At 37.7% G+C, this 16706-nt stretch overlaps 1 protein-coding gene across 3 annotated transcripts in view; it reads left to right on the top strand.

The window, feature by feature from the left end:
• Herc3 (HECT and RLD domain containing E3 ubiquitin protein ligase 3) overlaps positions 1–16183 on the top strand; it is a 132401-nt gene extending 116218 nt beyond the window's left edge. For all 3 annotated transcript variants that reach the window (XM_046458855.2, XM_046458854.2, XM_046458856.2), the window contains 3 exons: positions 12518–12701; positions 12900–13002; positions 15132–16183. In XM_046458855.2, the coding sequence (XP_046314811.1) occupies positions 12518–12701; positions 12900–13002; positions 15132–15340 (496 nt within the window). In that variant the 3' untranslated portion in view covers positions 15341–16183. The remainder of the gene's footprint in view (positions 1–12517; positions 12702–12899; positions 13003–15131) is intronic.
• Positions 16184–16706: the final 523 nt, after the last annotated feature.

The following is a 16706-nucleotide window of genomic DNA, read 5'->3' as shown; positions in this document are numbered from 1 at the left end:
AATTTAAGGTTCAAATAGAAAAGAATTGACATCAGTGTTTCCTGCCTTAGAACTGAAACACCATCCACTCTCTCGGGCCTGCGGCTTGCAAACTGCAGATCTTGGGACTGCAGCTTCTATTGCATGAGTCACCTCCTTATAATAAATCACATACACACAGAGCCCACCTTATTGGCTCTTTTTCTCTAGAGAACCTTGAGTAATACATCATCTGAACATCATTTAAGTCAAGCATGAATCATACTCAAGGTATGATTCATCCTGCGGCAAAATTCTTCAAGAGCTTTAAACTGTGAAGCCACACAGTTTTCTGCTTCTAAAATACTGTGGTGGGACAGGCATAGGATAGACATTACCACTCTGAAGGGGTCACAGGTTCAAAGCAAGTCTGGACCTTGGCAGGAAAAATTCAATTAGGTTTCGAGGCTTGAGAAGGCTTAAGGCTCCATCCTCCAGCTTCTAGCCCACCAGGGTGATAGACCCCCTGAAGTGGCATCACCACTCCTTCTTCAGTCTGGCTTCTGGTGGCAGTGGCAGTCTTGATAGCCTTTGAACTATCTTTGTGGTCATTCTTCCTGTTTCTTAAAAAGAGAATACATGTTTATAGCCAGGCAACTCTATTGTCCATTTCCTGCCTGTGGAATTTCAGAAATCTCAACAGTTCGCCTTCATTTTATCTCATCTCAGTCCCTTTGATCCAAGCTGGCAGTGCTTCTGCTAGTTTGAAATTCTCAATAACCTTGGTGGGATCCCACACAATTCACAGGGGCCCAGTACTTATACAGGAAGGCTCCACAGCTTTCTGTATAACAGCATCTTTATGCCTGACTTCGGCTGAGATAGTTCATTGATCTATGAGCCATATGCCTAATCTCTGTAGCAAACCATTGTTAAATCACACGGCCCTGTTTCCAGAACATGCTATTGGTGTTAAGCTAAAAATTGTCCCAATATCCAAGTTTCTAGTTCCTTTTTGTTGGCAGTTTCCTCTTCAATTTACGTCTTTCCTCTTCTTCTTTGCTATGAGCAGCAAGGAGAAACCAGGTCTCACCTTTTAATATTTTGCTTAGAAATCTCTTCAGCTAAATATCTAACTTTATTGCTTCCAACTTCTACTTTTCACAGAACACTAGCACATAAGTGGGCCAAGTTCTCTGCCACTTTATGGTAAGGATTGTCTTTTCTCCAGTTTCTAATAGCATGTTGCTTATTTTTATCAGGGACCTCACTGGAAGCACTTTCTTTCTTTATTTTTTTTTCTTTTTTAATGATACTTTTAATCTTTTCATTCACAGATCTACATTTAATTTGATTAGGAAATATTTGCAGAATAAAATATGAAATATAACATATATTTCCCAAATCATAGAAAAGATCAAGAATACCTGAGAAATGAAAAAAATACCTGAGAAATTCAGGCTATAGTCAGAACAAAATTATTGTGATAAATCAGATTATTATTCAGATTATTCCTCCTTCAATCCCCTACTTTTCTGGAAATAGTGTACTTTTCTACTCTTAGACTTTCTGTTAGTTTGTATAACTTGTTTTTTTTAAAAATTTATTTCTTACATACATGACAATAGTGGAGTGCATTACCTCACCGGAAATACTTTCAACATTGGTATTTCCAGCAGCATTCTGTTTATGACAGTATATTTTCTAGTTCAGTAGAAACTTCTTTATAACTTCCCTCTTTTTTCTCTCACCAGAATCTCCTTTGATGTCCATATTTCTAACAATAGTTTCTTTAAGGCAGTCTATTCCTTTTCTATCAAGCTCCTCAGAACTTTTCTGTGCTCTTCCTATTACCCAATTCTAAAGCCACTTCTGTATTTTTAAGTATTTGCTATAAAGCACCCTGATATTTGTATGCTGGGGTTATCCAGAGAAACAGAACCAATAGGGTATGCATAAGTATGTGTATATACATATGCTCTTTGACTTAGAATGGGCTAGTCCTGATAAACTCATTGTAAGTTCAAAGTGCATTTAATATCCGTAGCCTACCAAACATCATATCTTAGCAATACAGAACACTGTTCTGTAGACCCTCTGTTGTTGACTCTTGCAAGCCAACGGATAACTGGGAACTATGTGGTTTGCTGCCACTTTTTAGTTTTCTGAAGAATCTCGGTATTGTTCTCTATAATGTCTATATTAATTTATATCCCTGCAAGTAGTGTGTAAGAGTTCCTATTCCTCTACATCCTCACTAGCATTTGTTACTTTTTAAAAAAAATAATTGCTATTCTAACTAGGGTCAGATGGTATCTCACTGTAGTTTTAATTTGTATTTACCTAATGACAAATGATATTAAACATTTTCTCTTACGCTTATTGGCCATGTGTATTTCTTTTGAGAAGTGACTCTTAAGATAATTTGCCCATTTTTAAAGTGGATTGCTTGGGGGGTATTGTTGCTGTTATTGGTTTGGTTTTTGAGTTCCTTATATATTCTGGAATGTTATCCCTCTGTCAGACAGATAGCTGGCAAATATTTTCTCCCATTCTGTAAGTTGTATCTTTCACTCTGTTGATTGTTTTCTTTGCTATGAAGAAGCTTTTTAATTGGATATAATCCCATTTGTTTCCCCCCCCCCCCATTAGTTGCCTGTGCTTTTGAGGTCCTATCCAGAAAATCATTGCCTGTACCAATGTCTCAAAATGTTTCTGCTAAGTTTTCTTGTAGTAGATTCAGGTGTTACATTTAGGTCTTTGATGCATTATTTAAAAATATTTTTATAGTTGTAAATGAACCTTTATTTTATTTATTTATATGTGGTGCTGAGAATCAAACCCAGTGCTTCACACATGCTAGGCAAGCGCTCTGCCACTCACCAACAACCCCGGCCCCATTTGATCCATCTTTGAATTGGTTTCTGTATATGGTAAGAGCTAGAGGTCAAGTTTCACACTTTAACATGTAGATATACAGTTTCCCCAGCACCATTTGTGGAAGAAGCTGTCTTTGTTTTTGGTACCTTTGCCAGGAATCAGTTGGCTATGGATGCATGGGTTTATATTTCTGGGATCTCTGTTTTGTTCAGTTGGTCTGTGTGTCTGTTTTTATGCCATTACCACGCTGTTTCTGCTACTGTGATTCTGTAGTATGTCTTGAAATTGGGTATTGTGATGCCTCTAGATTTGTTCTTTTGCTCAAAATTGCTTTGGCTATTTGGGCTCTTTTATGGTTCCATATGAATTTTAGGATTGTTTTTTCTAGTTCTTTGAAGAATGTCCTTGAGATGCAGTGTTAGATGCCAGTGGTACATGCCTGTAATCCCAGTGACTTGGGAGGCTGAGGCAGGAGGATTGCAAGTTCAAGACCAGTCTCAACAATTTAGCAAGGCCTTAAGCAACTTAAGTGAGACTCTGTCTCAAGAAATAAAAAGAGCTGGGGATGTAGCACAGTGGTAGAGCGTCCCTGAGTTCAATCCCCAGTACCAAAAAAAAAAAAAAAGAATCATTGGTATTTTTTATTGGAATTGGTTTGAATCTGTAGATCACTTTGGGTATTATGGACATATGAACAATATTCTTTCAATCTACGAACATGGGTGGTTTTTAAAAATTTCTTTCATCAGAATTCTGTAATTTTTATTATGTATCTTTTGTTTCTTTGTTTTAAGTTTGTTCCTAGATACTTTCTTTTCTTTTTTTTTTTTTGGTAGCTATTTTAATAGGATTGCTTTTGTGATTTCAGCACTTTGTTATTGGTATATAGAAAAGGTACTGATTTTCGTATATTGATATTGTATTCTGCTACTTTACTGAATTGATAAGTTCTAACAGTTGTCAGTGGAGTCTTTGGATTTGTCTACATGTAGAATCATATCAACTACAAGTAGGGGTAATATGACTTCTTCCCTATTTATAAACCTTTTATTTCTTTCCTTTTTAAAAATTTTCATTTTGGGGTACTGGGGATTAAGTCCAGGGGTGCTTTACCACTGAGCTATATCCCCTGCCTTTCTTATTTGTGACAGAGTCTAAATTGCCAAAACTTATCTCAAACTTGTGATCTTTCTACATCAGCCTCCTAAGTTGCTGAGGTTATAAGCATGCACCACTGCACCCTTTTCTCTCTTTTGCCTAATTTCTCTGTTTAAATGTTCTAGGACTATATTGAACAAAGTGATGAGATAGCTACTTTTTCTTCTTTCTGATCTTAGAGGAAATACTTTCATCTTTTCCCCAGTCAGTAAGTTGTTGGCTATGGGTTTGTCATATATAGTCTTTATTAGGTTGCAGTATGATCCTTCTATACCTAATTTGTTCAGGGCATTTATCATGAAGGGATGTTGAATTTTATCAAATACTTTTCTGTATCTGTTTAGGTGATATGATTTTTATCCTTATTTTATTGTTATGTTACATTTATTAAATATGTTCACAAATGTTGAACCATTATTGCTTTCCTGGGATAAAACAAATTGATTGTTATGAATGATTTTTTTTATGTGCTGTTGAATTGAATTTGCTAGTAATTTGTTGGAATTTTTGCATCTGTGTTGACCAGGATATTGCTCTGGTATTTTCTTTTTTATTGTGTTCTTGTCTGGTTTTGGTAACAGAGTAAAGTCTCATGGAATGAATTTAGAAGGATTCTTTCCCTTTCAACTCTAGGGAATAGTTTGAGAATAATTGACATTTTTCTTTAAAGTTTGGTGAAATTTTAAGTCATTGGGTCCTGGGCTTTTGCTTTCTTGGGGTACTTTATTACTCATACAGTCTCATTACTTGTTATTAGTCTGTTCATGTTTTGTATGTCCTCATGACCCAGTTAAAAAAATTTTTTTTTAGTTGTAGGTGGACACAATGCCTTTTTAAAATTTTTATGTGGTGCTGAGGATCAACCCCAACACTCTACACCAGACAAGCGCTCTACCACTGAGTTACAACCCCAGCCTCTCATGATTTAATTTTGATAGATCATATGTGTCCAGAAATTTGTTTCTTCTAGGTTCTCCAATTTGTTACATATGTTTTTTTTGTAAAAATCCTTAATGATCTTTTGTATTTCTGTGGTATCGATTTTAACATCTCCTTATATACATCCCTAATTTTATTTTCTTTGGGTCTTATTTTTTTTCCCCTTGGTTGATCTAGCAAAAGCTTTATCAAGTTTTGGTATGTTGTATTTCCATTTTCTTTTCTCCTTTTTTCTAGTAGTGGGAATTAAATCTGGGGGCACTGTACCACTGAGATACACCCCCAACTCTTTTCATTTTTAAAGTTTTGACAGGGTCTCACAAAGTTGCCAAGCTTGACCTCAAATTTGCTATTCTCTTGCCTCCGCCTTCCATATAGTTGGGGTGACAGGTGTGTGCCACTGTACCTGGTTTGTGTTTCCATTTTCATTTGTTTTAGGAATTTTTAAATATTCTAGGACTATATTGAACAAAGTGATGAGATAGGTACTTTTCTTCCCTTCTGACTTCTCAGTGAACTACTGTTAGTTCAAAAGTGTAGTGTTCAGTGTCTGTACGTTTGTATGATTTCTAAAATTTCTTTTATTGACTTCTAATTTTATTTCTTCTATTTTTATTGTGATCAGAAAAGATGCAGAATATGGTTACATTTTTTTTGAATTTTTAAAGACTCATTTCATGGCCTAATGTAGTATATTCTAAAGAAAGTCCCATGTACTGATGAATGTATTCAGCTGTTAGAGGAAATGTTACGTAAATGTCTGTTAGGATGGCTTAATTCCATTGTTTCTCATTGATGATTATGATGATGATGATGATTTTGGTCTGCATGATTTGTCTGTTGATGATAGTGGTGTGTTGATATCTTACATTATTATTGAATGGGCACCTCCATCTCCCTTAACATCTAATAGTGTTTGTTTTATAAAATTGAGTGCTTTGTAATTGGGTTTATTTAGATTTGCACTCATTTTATCTTCTTGTTGAATTGATCCCCTGATCATTGTGTAGTGACCTTTATCTCTTCTTGTGGTTTTTGTCTTAATGTGTCTTATCAGATATAAGTATAGATACTCCTCACAGGTTCCATGTGCTTGAAATATAATTTTCTATCCCTTTACTTTCAGCCTGTGTGTGTGTCTTCACTGATGAGGTGAGTTTCTTATGGGCAGCATATTGTGTGTGAGTGTGTGTGTGTGTGTGTATGTGTGTGAGTTTGTGTGTGTCTGTGTGTTTTAAATCCATTAAACCAATCTATCTTTTAACTGAAGAATTTAGTGCATTTACATTCTAGGTTATTATCTATAGATGAGGATTTGTTCTTGTTATTTTGTTGATTTTCCTCTAGTTGTTTTGAATATTCTTTGTTGTTCTTTTTGCCTTGTTTCTCTTTGTGATTTAATGGTTTACTATATTGATAATGTTTGAATATTTTCAGTTTTGTGTATGTCTTCTAGGAGGATTTATATTTTAACATATAATGATTGTAGTTATCTTTCTGTGATTTTTTTTACGTAGGATTGCCTGAAGCATCTTTTGTAAGGCTCATCTAGTTGTCATGGATCCCTCAGGTTTTGCTTGTCTTGTAATATCTATTTATCTTTCATTTTGAAGGATAGCCTTGCTGGGTTTAGTAATCTTGGTAGGCAGTCATTTTCTTTCAGGACTCAGAATGTGTTATTTCATTTTCTCCTGGCCAATAGGGTTTTTGCCAGGAAATTTGCTGTTAATCTAATGGAAATACATTTAAATGTGACTTGGTGCTTTTCTTTTGCGGATTTCTAAAATTCTTTGTTGTTTGTACTCTTGAAAGTTTGGCTATAATATCCCACGGTGAAGATCTTTTCTGGTCATGTCTATTTGAAGTACTATGTAAGCCTCTTGTATGGGATGTTCATATCTTTACCACAATTAGGGAAATTTTCTTTAATTTTATTGAATATATTTTCTGTGCCCTTAACTTTATTCTTTTCACCCTTGGGTAATCTGAAAACATAGATGTTTGTTTAACGGAGTCCTACAGTTCTTAATTATTCCTTTCTCTCCTTCCCTTCCTCCCTTCCTTCCGTCCTTCTGTCTTCCCTCCCTCCCTCCCTCCCTCCCTCCCTCCCTTCCTTCCTTCCTTCCTTCCTTCCTTCCTTCTTTCCAATTGTAATATTTCAAAAGACCTGCTTCACATTCAGATATTCTTTCTTCTCCTTGACATAGCTTGTTCTTGAGGCTTTCAACTTTAATTTTTGACATATTGAGCTCTGAAAAATTTAGTTCATTTACATTCCAGGTTATTTATAGGATTTCTACTTCTTTCTTTCTAAAAACCTGTGTCTGAATTCCTCATTCACATTCCTCATTGTCTTTCTAATTTCATTTAGCTATTTATCTGTATTTTCTTGAATCTCGCTGAACTTTTTATAATCATCCTTTAAAATTCTTTTTCAGGCATTTTGCTATTTTGATTTTTTTGGAATTTTTTGTTAGAGAGTTGTTATGTTCTTGGGAGGCATTATGTTACCTTAATTTTGCATATTTCTTCTGCTCCTGTGTTGATTTTTGCATCTAGTAGATGATAAAAGGGCCCACCTTTTTTGGAGTGGCCTTTTTAGCAAGTGGCTGCATTCATCAGCTTTTTGTCACTGTGACAAAATACGTGAGATCAGCCAGAAAAGGTTTATTCTGGCTCAGTCCATGGTCACTTGGCCCAGCTTTGGACCCATGGCATGGCAAAACTTCCTGGCAGAGAGCATGCAGCAGAGCAGAGCTGCTCACCTCATGGTGGCTGGGAAGCAGAAAGAGAAAGGAATAGGGGGAAATATGCCCTTCAAGGACCTCCTTATCCAACTAGGCCCCACATCCTAAAGTCTTTACCACTCCCAGTATTACTATCAGCTGGGGACCAATCTTTAGACATGTGCACTCTTTGAGGACATTTATGATCCAAACTGTAAAAGTGACTTTCTCCTCAAGATGGATCTTGAGTTATCAGTTTGTTGGACAGTGTTGTCTGTGATTCTAGCTGAGCACCATAGTATAGTTTCCCTATATCTTCTTTGACTATGACTGACAACTTTAGGCATGGTGCATATCATGGTAGAGTTGGTGAGTCTCACTGTCTCTGCAGACCAGGCAAGAATTGGGGACACTTCGACAGTTTAGGCCAGTGTGGCGCAGACAGCAGTGGGTGTGGGGTGTTCATTGTGTGGCTACTCCTACAATGAGAGTGGTAACCTCTGTTAGACAATGGGGGTTTCCTCAGGCACTGTTGATGCTAGTTCTGCCACTAGCCAGGACCTCTGGGACTGGCAGTCCAAATAGTGATGAGAGGGGTCTGAAGCAGTTGACTTCTAGCCAGTCGAAACTGGTCCAACTGAGGAAAGTCGGTTGTGGGAATCACAGCACCCCCTCTGCAGTATCCGCAGTCAGACTGGGTGCAGAGTTGCGGCAGCAGCAAAAGTAGTGTAGATGGAGTGGTAGCAGAACTGTTGTGTTCCTCTCTGCTGGTTCAGTGACAATCCCTGTCTGGGAGGCAGATACAGCTGTTCACATCTGGTGGTGGGATGAGAGCTGGAGCCATAGAGTTGCTCAAGGTCCCCTCAGTGCTTCTCTGTGGGTGGAGCAGGAGCAGCAGGGACTGCTGTGTTTCTTCCCTTCTCTGTTAGTAGCAGGTGCCTGAGTGCAACTTGGGAGTTCTATCCTGGCATTGGTACAAGGCTACAAGTAGCTGGCAAAGCTGTTTGCCTCCATCTTGCAACACTGTCCTCTACAGTATAGGGCACATAGTGCACTTAGATTATGGTCACTTTGTTGGACCAAGTTGGGTTCACTAGGTAGCTACCTCCCAAGACCGTGCATTAGAGTATTTGTGTAGTTTAAAATGGGAGTATTCAAGGGTTTCTGACCCCAGAACATCCCCAACTCAGACAACAATTTACTTCTGAAGACAGCTTCTGGCTACCACACCCTGGGGGAGGGGTCTCTGGGAGATAATGTGAGATCCTTTTTCAAAACAAGGTGGCTGTACAGATTTCAGATTACTTATTTAAGTGGCTGCAAGCCTGTGAGGAGTATGAAACTTTGTGGTCTCTAGTTTCTGCACTAGTGAAGATTATTGGGGCTTTCTTTGACTCCTACTCCTATAAAAGGAAGACTTCCACTCTCCCAGTGTGGAGCTGGGGTAGGAGATGTGTGGAGTGTTTTGTTTCTCACTGTGCTGTTGGCCCAGGTGTCTGAATCTTGTAATGTTCCAGGCTCCCTCTTGCTGATTGCCAGTGTTCTCCCATGGCCACTCACCTCAAAATGCAGTCAGTTGTACACCTGTTGCTTTGGTTCTTCTTTATGGAGGAGGAAGTGAGTGCTGCTGAGTGACTCCTTTCTGCATCTTGAATCTCATGAAGACTGGTTTCTACTGAACATATGTAGCTTTTGCGTCATTGTACAGTTAAAATTCAAAAGGCAAAGCATCTTAAGTCAAGGCCATCTGAGGTGAGAAAAAGAGAGCAACTGATTTTAAGAGTTAGCTCGTATTTATGATGGATGGCAAGTCTGAAAAATAGGCTATCAGCCTGAAAATTCTGGTAGGTGCTGACATTACAGCCTTGAGTCCTCAGGCAATCTGGAAGCAGGTTTCCTTCCTCTTTGGAGGACCTCAATCTTTTTCAACTGGTTGGATGAGGCCCACCTGTGTTATGGAGGCTAATCTGTTTTACTCAAATCCTGTTGATTTAAATGGTAATCCCATTTTTAAAAATCGCCTTCACAGTAACATCTAGACTGTTGAAAGAGCTTCTTTTTGGGCAATTGAAGCAGAAAAATATTATTAGCTTTGTGTAATGGGTTTCAGAGAAGTAGTGCATTGCATGCAGTGTAAGAAACTTTTGGCACCATGATAAAATGTACCAATCTTTTTTATATTATTTTCAAAATTAAACACTTGTCCCATTTTAAAAATGAAAAAAAGGTTTTATAGTTAGAGGCAGAACATGGTAGAGCCTGGATTTGAACCCCTCCCTGTCTGGCCCACTTATCCACTATATTACATCATTTGTTAGTGTTGTAGTGACTATGCACAAAGAATTGTCCTGGAGGAAGCCCAAGAGTTCAAAATTTTATGAAATATTATCTGACAGTTATTGGTAAGTAGAAAGTGTCCATCTTCATGATATTACTATTTTTTTTAAATTAAAAATACAAATAAATACAAATAACAATCATATTTGTATCTATGACTGGAATAAGTAGATTTTTTAAATGAAAAAAATTAACTGATACCATCCCCCTTTTTCTACCATTCTTTATTATGTAGACAAAATTCTTAATTTGATGTGTATCCTTTCATGTTTTTATATTTTAGAACTAATGTGTAAGAGAAAGACCAATGAACATTAATAGTGTTTTTTTTAAAAGATGAACACTTGCACATCACGTATCATATGTAATTTCATATTCATAAACAAAATATTTTATCTGTAAACAGTATGACAATGATAGCTAAGACTTACAAAGCAAATGTTATATACTAGCTTGAGTTCTAAACTGTTTTACATGTATTAACTAATCCCAACAGCAGTGTTGTATGTCTTCTTACCCTTCCCACTTTACAGATGAGGAAACTAAGACAAAGAAAGAATAAACAACTTACCCAAGAATCACAGCTGTAAGCGGCAGAGCTCATTGTTTTGGGGGATAAACAACAACTTACATAAGTGCTGGCATATTGTACTTAATATTGAAAAACTTGCTTTTCATTCATTGCTCTTGAGATTCTACTTGTTTTGACAAATACAGATCTAATTAGTTCCAGTAAAATGCACTGTTTATGGTTTCTGTTGTATGACTATACTACCTTTTCTAAGTCCATTCTCATATTAATGGATGTTTAATTTTGTTTCTCTAAATTATCTATATTATGAAAAGGTGCTGCAATCAGGAATCCCTATGCTTATGTGAGTCTCTCTGGATTTACCCCCCTTGCTAGTGGAGTGGCTCAGGCAAAGGGTGTTTCTATTTTCAACTTTTCTAGATATTGAGCAATTTTCTTCTCAAATGTTTATGCCTCATGTCACAGTTTATATTGTAAGAGACTGAATATACATGTGTACAGCACTATGGCCATATTTAAAAGTTGAGCTCTGTCCCATAATCTGCAGCAACCTGCCAAACTTTTATCTACAACAAGCAACCCAGGAAGCCAGCCTACTGAAACTGAGGATTGGAGGAGGCCTCATTGCCATCTTTCTCAATAAATTTTGTAATAATCGGCTCAGAATGGCCAAGATTTTATTAATAGCCTATAGTTCTCCTAATTTTCCCCCACTTCTGACATAGGGCCAATCAGAGAAAGCCAAATACACACCCCAAATATAGGATGCTCCACTTCTAGGTAGCCTATCTACAGCATCCTTATGCCTACAGCCTCCAGGCAGGGTGTACCTGCAGCCTCCCTTTTTTACTATAAAGCATTCCCACTTCTCTGCCTGTCTTTGAGTCTCTGCCAAACACAAGTGATAGTGGCTGACTGCCTTGCTATATAGGAAGCTTCAATTAAATAGCCATTGCTTTTCTCATTTGGTTGATCTTCATTTATTTTATGATAGCTATGTGTGTTTCTTATCATTTCATAGTGTATCTTCCCCTTTGCTATGTATGAAATTCCCATTTCCCCAATGTCTTCACCATCTGATCTTTATATTAATGTCAACTTACTGTTGTCTTCATTTGCATTTCATTATTAGTGAGATGGAGCTATTGTTTGAGATAGTTTTTTTTTTTTTTTGAGGTACTTAAAGGATGTATAAGAAAGACGGTTCAGAATTCAGAGTTCTTGTCTTGTCTAAAGACTTCTGTGGTTGAGTAGGATTTAGAGGTCTCCTACATCTCAGTAGTTATTTCATAGCCTCAAATGCAAATGGTACAGTATCTTCTATAATATCATTCTTATTCTGTAAAATGCACTTTTTTTTTCCTATTGGACCTCTTTGGACAGACTACCATTTATAAGGTGATTGCTTTTTTAAAAAAATATTTTTATTTGGAAATGGACACAATACCTTTATTTTTTTATTTATATGTGGTACTGAGGATCAAACCCAGTGCCTCACACATGCTAGGCAAGCGCTCCACCACTGAGCTACAACCCCAGCCCAGGGTGATTGCTTTTTAATATACACAAGGATACAAATATCAAGTTGTTTAGCTTTATCTGTTTCCAAAGATAGGGGAAATGACTTAGAACAATTATCATACAACTACTGTTGCTTGAAAGAAAAAGTCTTTGTTTCCTAAACTAAATTTTAAGCAGGACATTAAACAAGGGAGAAACTAGAAATCCTTAGGTAATGTCAGCAGCATGGTTCTACCTGCCTGACCTTCTCCCCTTCCCATCCAGGTCACCTGAAACACTCCATGGAATCCTAGGGATAGAAGGGAATGCACAGAGGGCCAGTGGCCTGGGTGATGCCTTTAGCATACCACCTGGTGTGGAATTTGATGGAATTCCATTTTTTCATCACTCTCAAGCTCAGAGTAGAAGGGCAACTTCATAATTTACACAGGCTTGAGCTAATTCTATTTCTTTGGTTTTCTGGCAGGCAGGAATTTGTGGATGCCTATGTCAATTATGTCTTCCACATCTCAGTTCATGAATGGTACACAGCATTCTCCAGTGGCTTCCTAAAGGTGTGCGGTGGCAAAGTACTTGAGCTCTTCCAGCCTTCAGAACTGAGGGCCATGATGGTGGGGAACAGCAACTACAACTGGGAAGAACTAGAAGAGGTAAGCTCAAAAGATGCTAGCTTGAACCAGCAGCTGCCTGGTAGGTGTGCCCAGGGCCTGGTATCCCTTCAAAGTATACCGTGGTTGAGTAGGATTTGGAGGTCTCTGCATTTTGGTAGCTATTTCTTAGTATCAAAGAAAATTATTTCCATGTCTACTATAATATTCTGTAAGATAATTTTTTTCTTTTATGGACAGACTGCCATCTACAAGGGTGATTACTCAGCCACACATCCCACTGTGAAACTATTCTGGGAAACATTTCATGAGTTTCCATTGGAAAAGAAGAAGAAGTTTCTCTGTAAGTATCAATATGGTGTTCATCCACATTTTAGTTTTGTGTATAGTGTAAGGAAATATACCCCATAGGTAGGGTTTAACTTTTCCAAGAGGCAAAGAGTAAGTAAGTAAATATACTTATTTTTGTTTTGTTTTTTGTTCAGTGATTTCAGGCACAACATACATTATTCATCTATATATTTTGCCTAAAGGGAGGAAAAAAGCTTTTTATTGATTTTTTTCAGTTGCTTTAAAAGTAAATAGTTATTTAAATGGGTGTGGTGATGCCCACCTATAGTTCCCATTAGTCAGGAGGCTGAAGCAGAAAGACCCCTTGAGCCCAGAGTTTGAGCCTGGCCTGGACAACAGAGAGAGACCCTGTCTCAAAAGCAGATGAATAAATGAATGTAATAGTTATTTTATATGAAAGTGATTCCTTGTCAGGTGTGGTTGGAGCATGCCTATAATCTTAGCTACTCAGGAGGTTTAGGCAAGAGGATTGCAAGTTGAGGTCAGCCTCAGCAACTTAGTAAGACCCTATCTCAAATTAAAGTAAAAAAGAACTGGAAATGTGGCTCAGTGGTAAAGCACCCTTGGGATTCAATCCTCCATGCCCTACCAAAAGAGAAAGTGATTCCTTAAGTATTACATTTAGGGAAGGAAATTGTTTGGACTAGCCTCCCTCATATCTGCAGGCTTTAAAAAATATTGCTAAGTTTAAACAACAACAACAAAAAACTAAATTAAAATTTAAAACGTACTGTTAAGTGCCTTTGTAGATGGAAGTGGGGAGGTATGATTGATAGCCCCCCATCATTCTGTACTATGCATTTGCCTATTATGGACATTTCCTATGAAAGGAATTATATAATATGTGATTCTTTGTGACTGGTTTGATGATATCAGAGAAGGGTAATATCCTTGGAAAGGAAAATGAAGTTAGTTTACATGAACAAATTCGGCCTTTTAAAAACACCTAAAATCTTTCCTTTATTCATGTCTATATATAATCAAAGTCAGAAATTAGCCAATGAGTAATATAGAATTTTTATTAATATAAAACAAAAAAATACGAGCTGGGATTGTGGCTCAAGTGGTAGAGTGCTCGCTTAGCACCTGTGAGGCACTGGGTTCAATCCTCAGCACCACATAAAAATAAAATAAAGATATTGTGTCCACCTAAAACTAAAAAATAAATATTAAATAAATAAATAAATAGGTAGGGTTTGAAAGGGAAATTAGTTTTGCTTTATAAGAATGAGCACATATTAATATTAATGTAGGACATAGGTGCATGTTCTGCTGCTCACATGCAGCAAAGACAAAGAAGTGGAGATCTAACACCAGAACTCTTCCAAGAGGCCCAGCTCTACTTTGGCTGGTGATGTTGGGCTATTGAGAAGCAGTGGCATTAGTTGGGTGACAGGATAAGTCTTGCTAAGTGATGTGGTAAGGCATTCAAGAGAAGCCTATTATGGCTTTGGGGATTTCCATAGAAAAAGACATTTTCTGTTCAGGAACCATTATACTTGGGGAAGTTTCTATTAATTCTGGATTAATGATGTCCCTACATCATGGCCTCAGGTTATTTGAAAGTGCTTCTTAAGTGACAATTTCATTATAGTGATTTCCAGCATTTCTACTGTGACAAAGTTATCCTGTACTAGGAAGAAGGAAAGACAAGCTCCTATGGCCCCACCCCACCTCCTGCCCTGACTTTTGTCAAATCACAGTGATGTTATAAGATTGAAATGACTTATATGGTGTCTGGATCAGCTCTTCTGGGTTTTGAAGGAGGGAGTGGACATCTGACATCAGATGGAAGCTCACACGTCAGATGGCATCAGACACTTGACATGAGAGGAGATTTGAGATCATAGAGTCTTGGTCTTCCTGGTTTCCCCTGAGGGCATCTCCTCTTTTTCTATGTCAGTCACTCCTTTTGTCTTTGGTTTTGTGAAAACTTAGGAAGTTTATGAGGGCATGCATTTAATGACATTTTTTACTTGAGGGTGGTTGTAAGCATCCATCATTGCTTTGGGTACATATTGGCACATGAATGGAATTGTACTTCCCATGGGAGCCACAGGGTGTCATTCCATCCTCTGTGTTGCTGAGAGAATGATAATGCCATTTCACTTTCTTCCACAGTATTCCTGACTGGCAGTGACCGGATTCCCATCTATGGCATGGCCAGCCTACAGATTGTCATCCAGTCCACGGCCAGTGGGGAGGAGTACCTGCCTGTGGCCCACACTTGCTACAACCTGCTCGACCTCCCCAAGTACAGCAGCAAAGAGATTCTGAGTGCACGACTGACCCAGGCGCTTGACAACTATGAGGGGTTTAGTTTGGCCTGAATCTCCCCAGCTCGTCCTTGATGTCCCTTCCTTCCTCAGTGTCCACATTGAGGCCTATATAGAAAATCATGGGGAGTGATCTATTTTTTTATTGTCTAAGTGGATTGGGACTTTTGAATCCTAAAAATGGTTGATGTGTTTCTGGGGTTGTAAGTAGCTAACAGCTTGGTCAAAAAATCAGGGGTTGGGGATAGGATGAAAAATTGGCTCTGGTATGGGAGTTGGTTTGGATTTTTGTTTTTGTTTTAAACCAAACTACCCAGTATTCTTTTTACCTGTGAATGTGTTGCATTCTGCTGGATAAAATGGCAGTAGACTTTTAACCTTTCATTTCCTAAATGTCTCTCTCAGCTGGTTCTTTCCTTATAATGCTTCCTTTTCCTTCTCTTAACTTCTCATTCCTCTATAAGAATGACTTTGATCTGTTCCTTCCTACCTGCGCATGCAGACTGCCTCCTTTCTCTTCAGCCTTGGAAATGCCCTGGCTTGTTGCAGCCCTACTCTAATCTACAGGAGGAAAGGACTACTTCAGAAACTCCCAATCCCCCAAAGCTGAGACTGGATCCATTACTTTGGCAGAGCTCTTGAGTTTCCAGGAGCCTTTATGAACACAGCTTGCTTAAAAATAAAAATAAAAAAGTTCTTGAGGGAACAGCAACCTTCCCATGTCTGTGCATATTTCCTAGGCCTCCTTAAAGATATGCAGAGCAGCTTCAAGTTGCAGTTGAGCCTAATTTTGTTTTGCTCCTCAACCATGTCCCTTTGACAATAAGATGAATTGATAGGCCTCCCACTCCTTCCGTTATCTAGCTTTTGGAGCAAGTTGTGTTAATTTTTTTTTTTTTTAAAAGAGAGTATATTGCCCAAGAAAAGTAGAAACAATAAATTTCTCGTCCCTTTCTCTGTTTCATGTCATCTTTCTTCTCTTTTCTCCTTTCCACCCCTCCCTAACTTTGCTTTCCTCTCTTCTCTACTGCATTCTCTTCTTTGTTATGATTTAATTCTCTCTTCCTTTTCCTCCTGGTGGATGCATGATGTTTTTCTTTTTGTACTTTTATTTAAATTTCAAATTTTCTATTTAGATTTTTTTTTCCTCTTCCCCAATCGTTAGACTTATGGACATTCTTTATGATGGAATTTTTGTTTATCACATTTGAAATGTTTGTTTACAGTGGGATTTTGAGGGGATTATGTTTAAATCAAATATATGTATCTCAAAAATGACATGTTCAACCTTCTTCATCATGGGATAAGAGAATTCTACATGATCAAAGAACCCGTGTAAGCCTAATTTTAAATTCTTGGTAACTACAGAAAAATTATTTATATAAAATGAAGTATTTATGAACCGTGATACAACTTCAAA

This window comes from Marmota monax, unplaced genomic scaffold (genome assembly GCF_021218885.2).
Source record: "Marmota monax isolate L192 unplaced genomic scaffold, Marmota_monax_Labrador192_F-V1.1 WCK01_AAM20220418_F8-fsc00002, whole genome shotgun sequence".
In the NCBI taxonomy this organism is placed as follows: Eukaryota; Metazoa; Chordata; class Mammalia; order Rodentia; family Sciuridae; genus Marmota; species Marmota monax.
The sequence above is the reverse complement of the archived record's forward strand: the minus strand, read 5'-3'. Positions and strand labels throughout refer to the sequence as shown.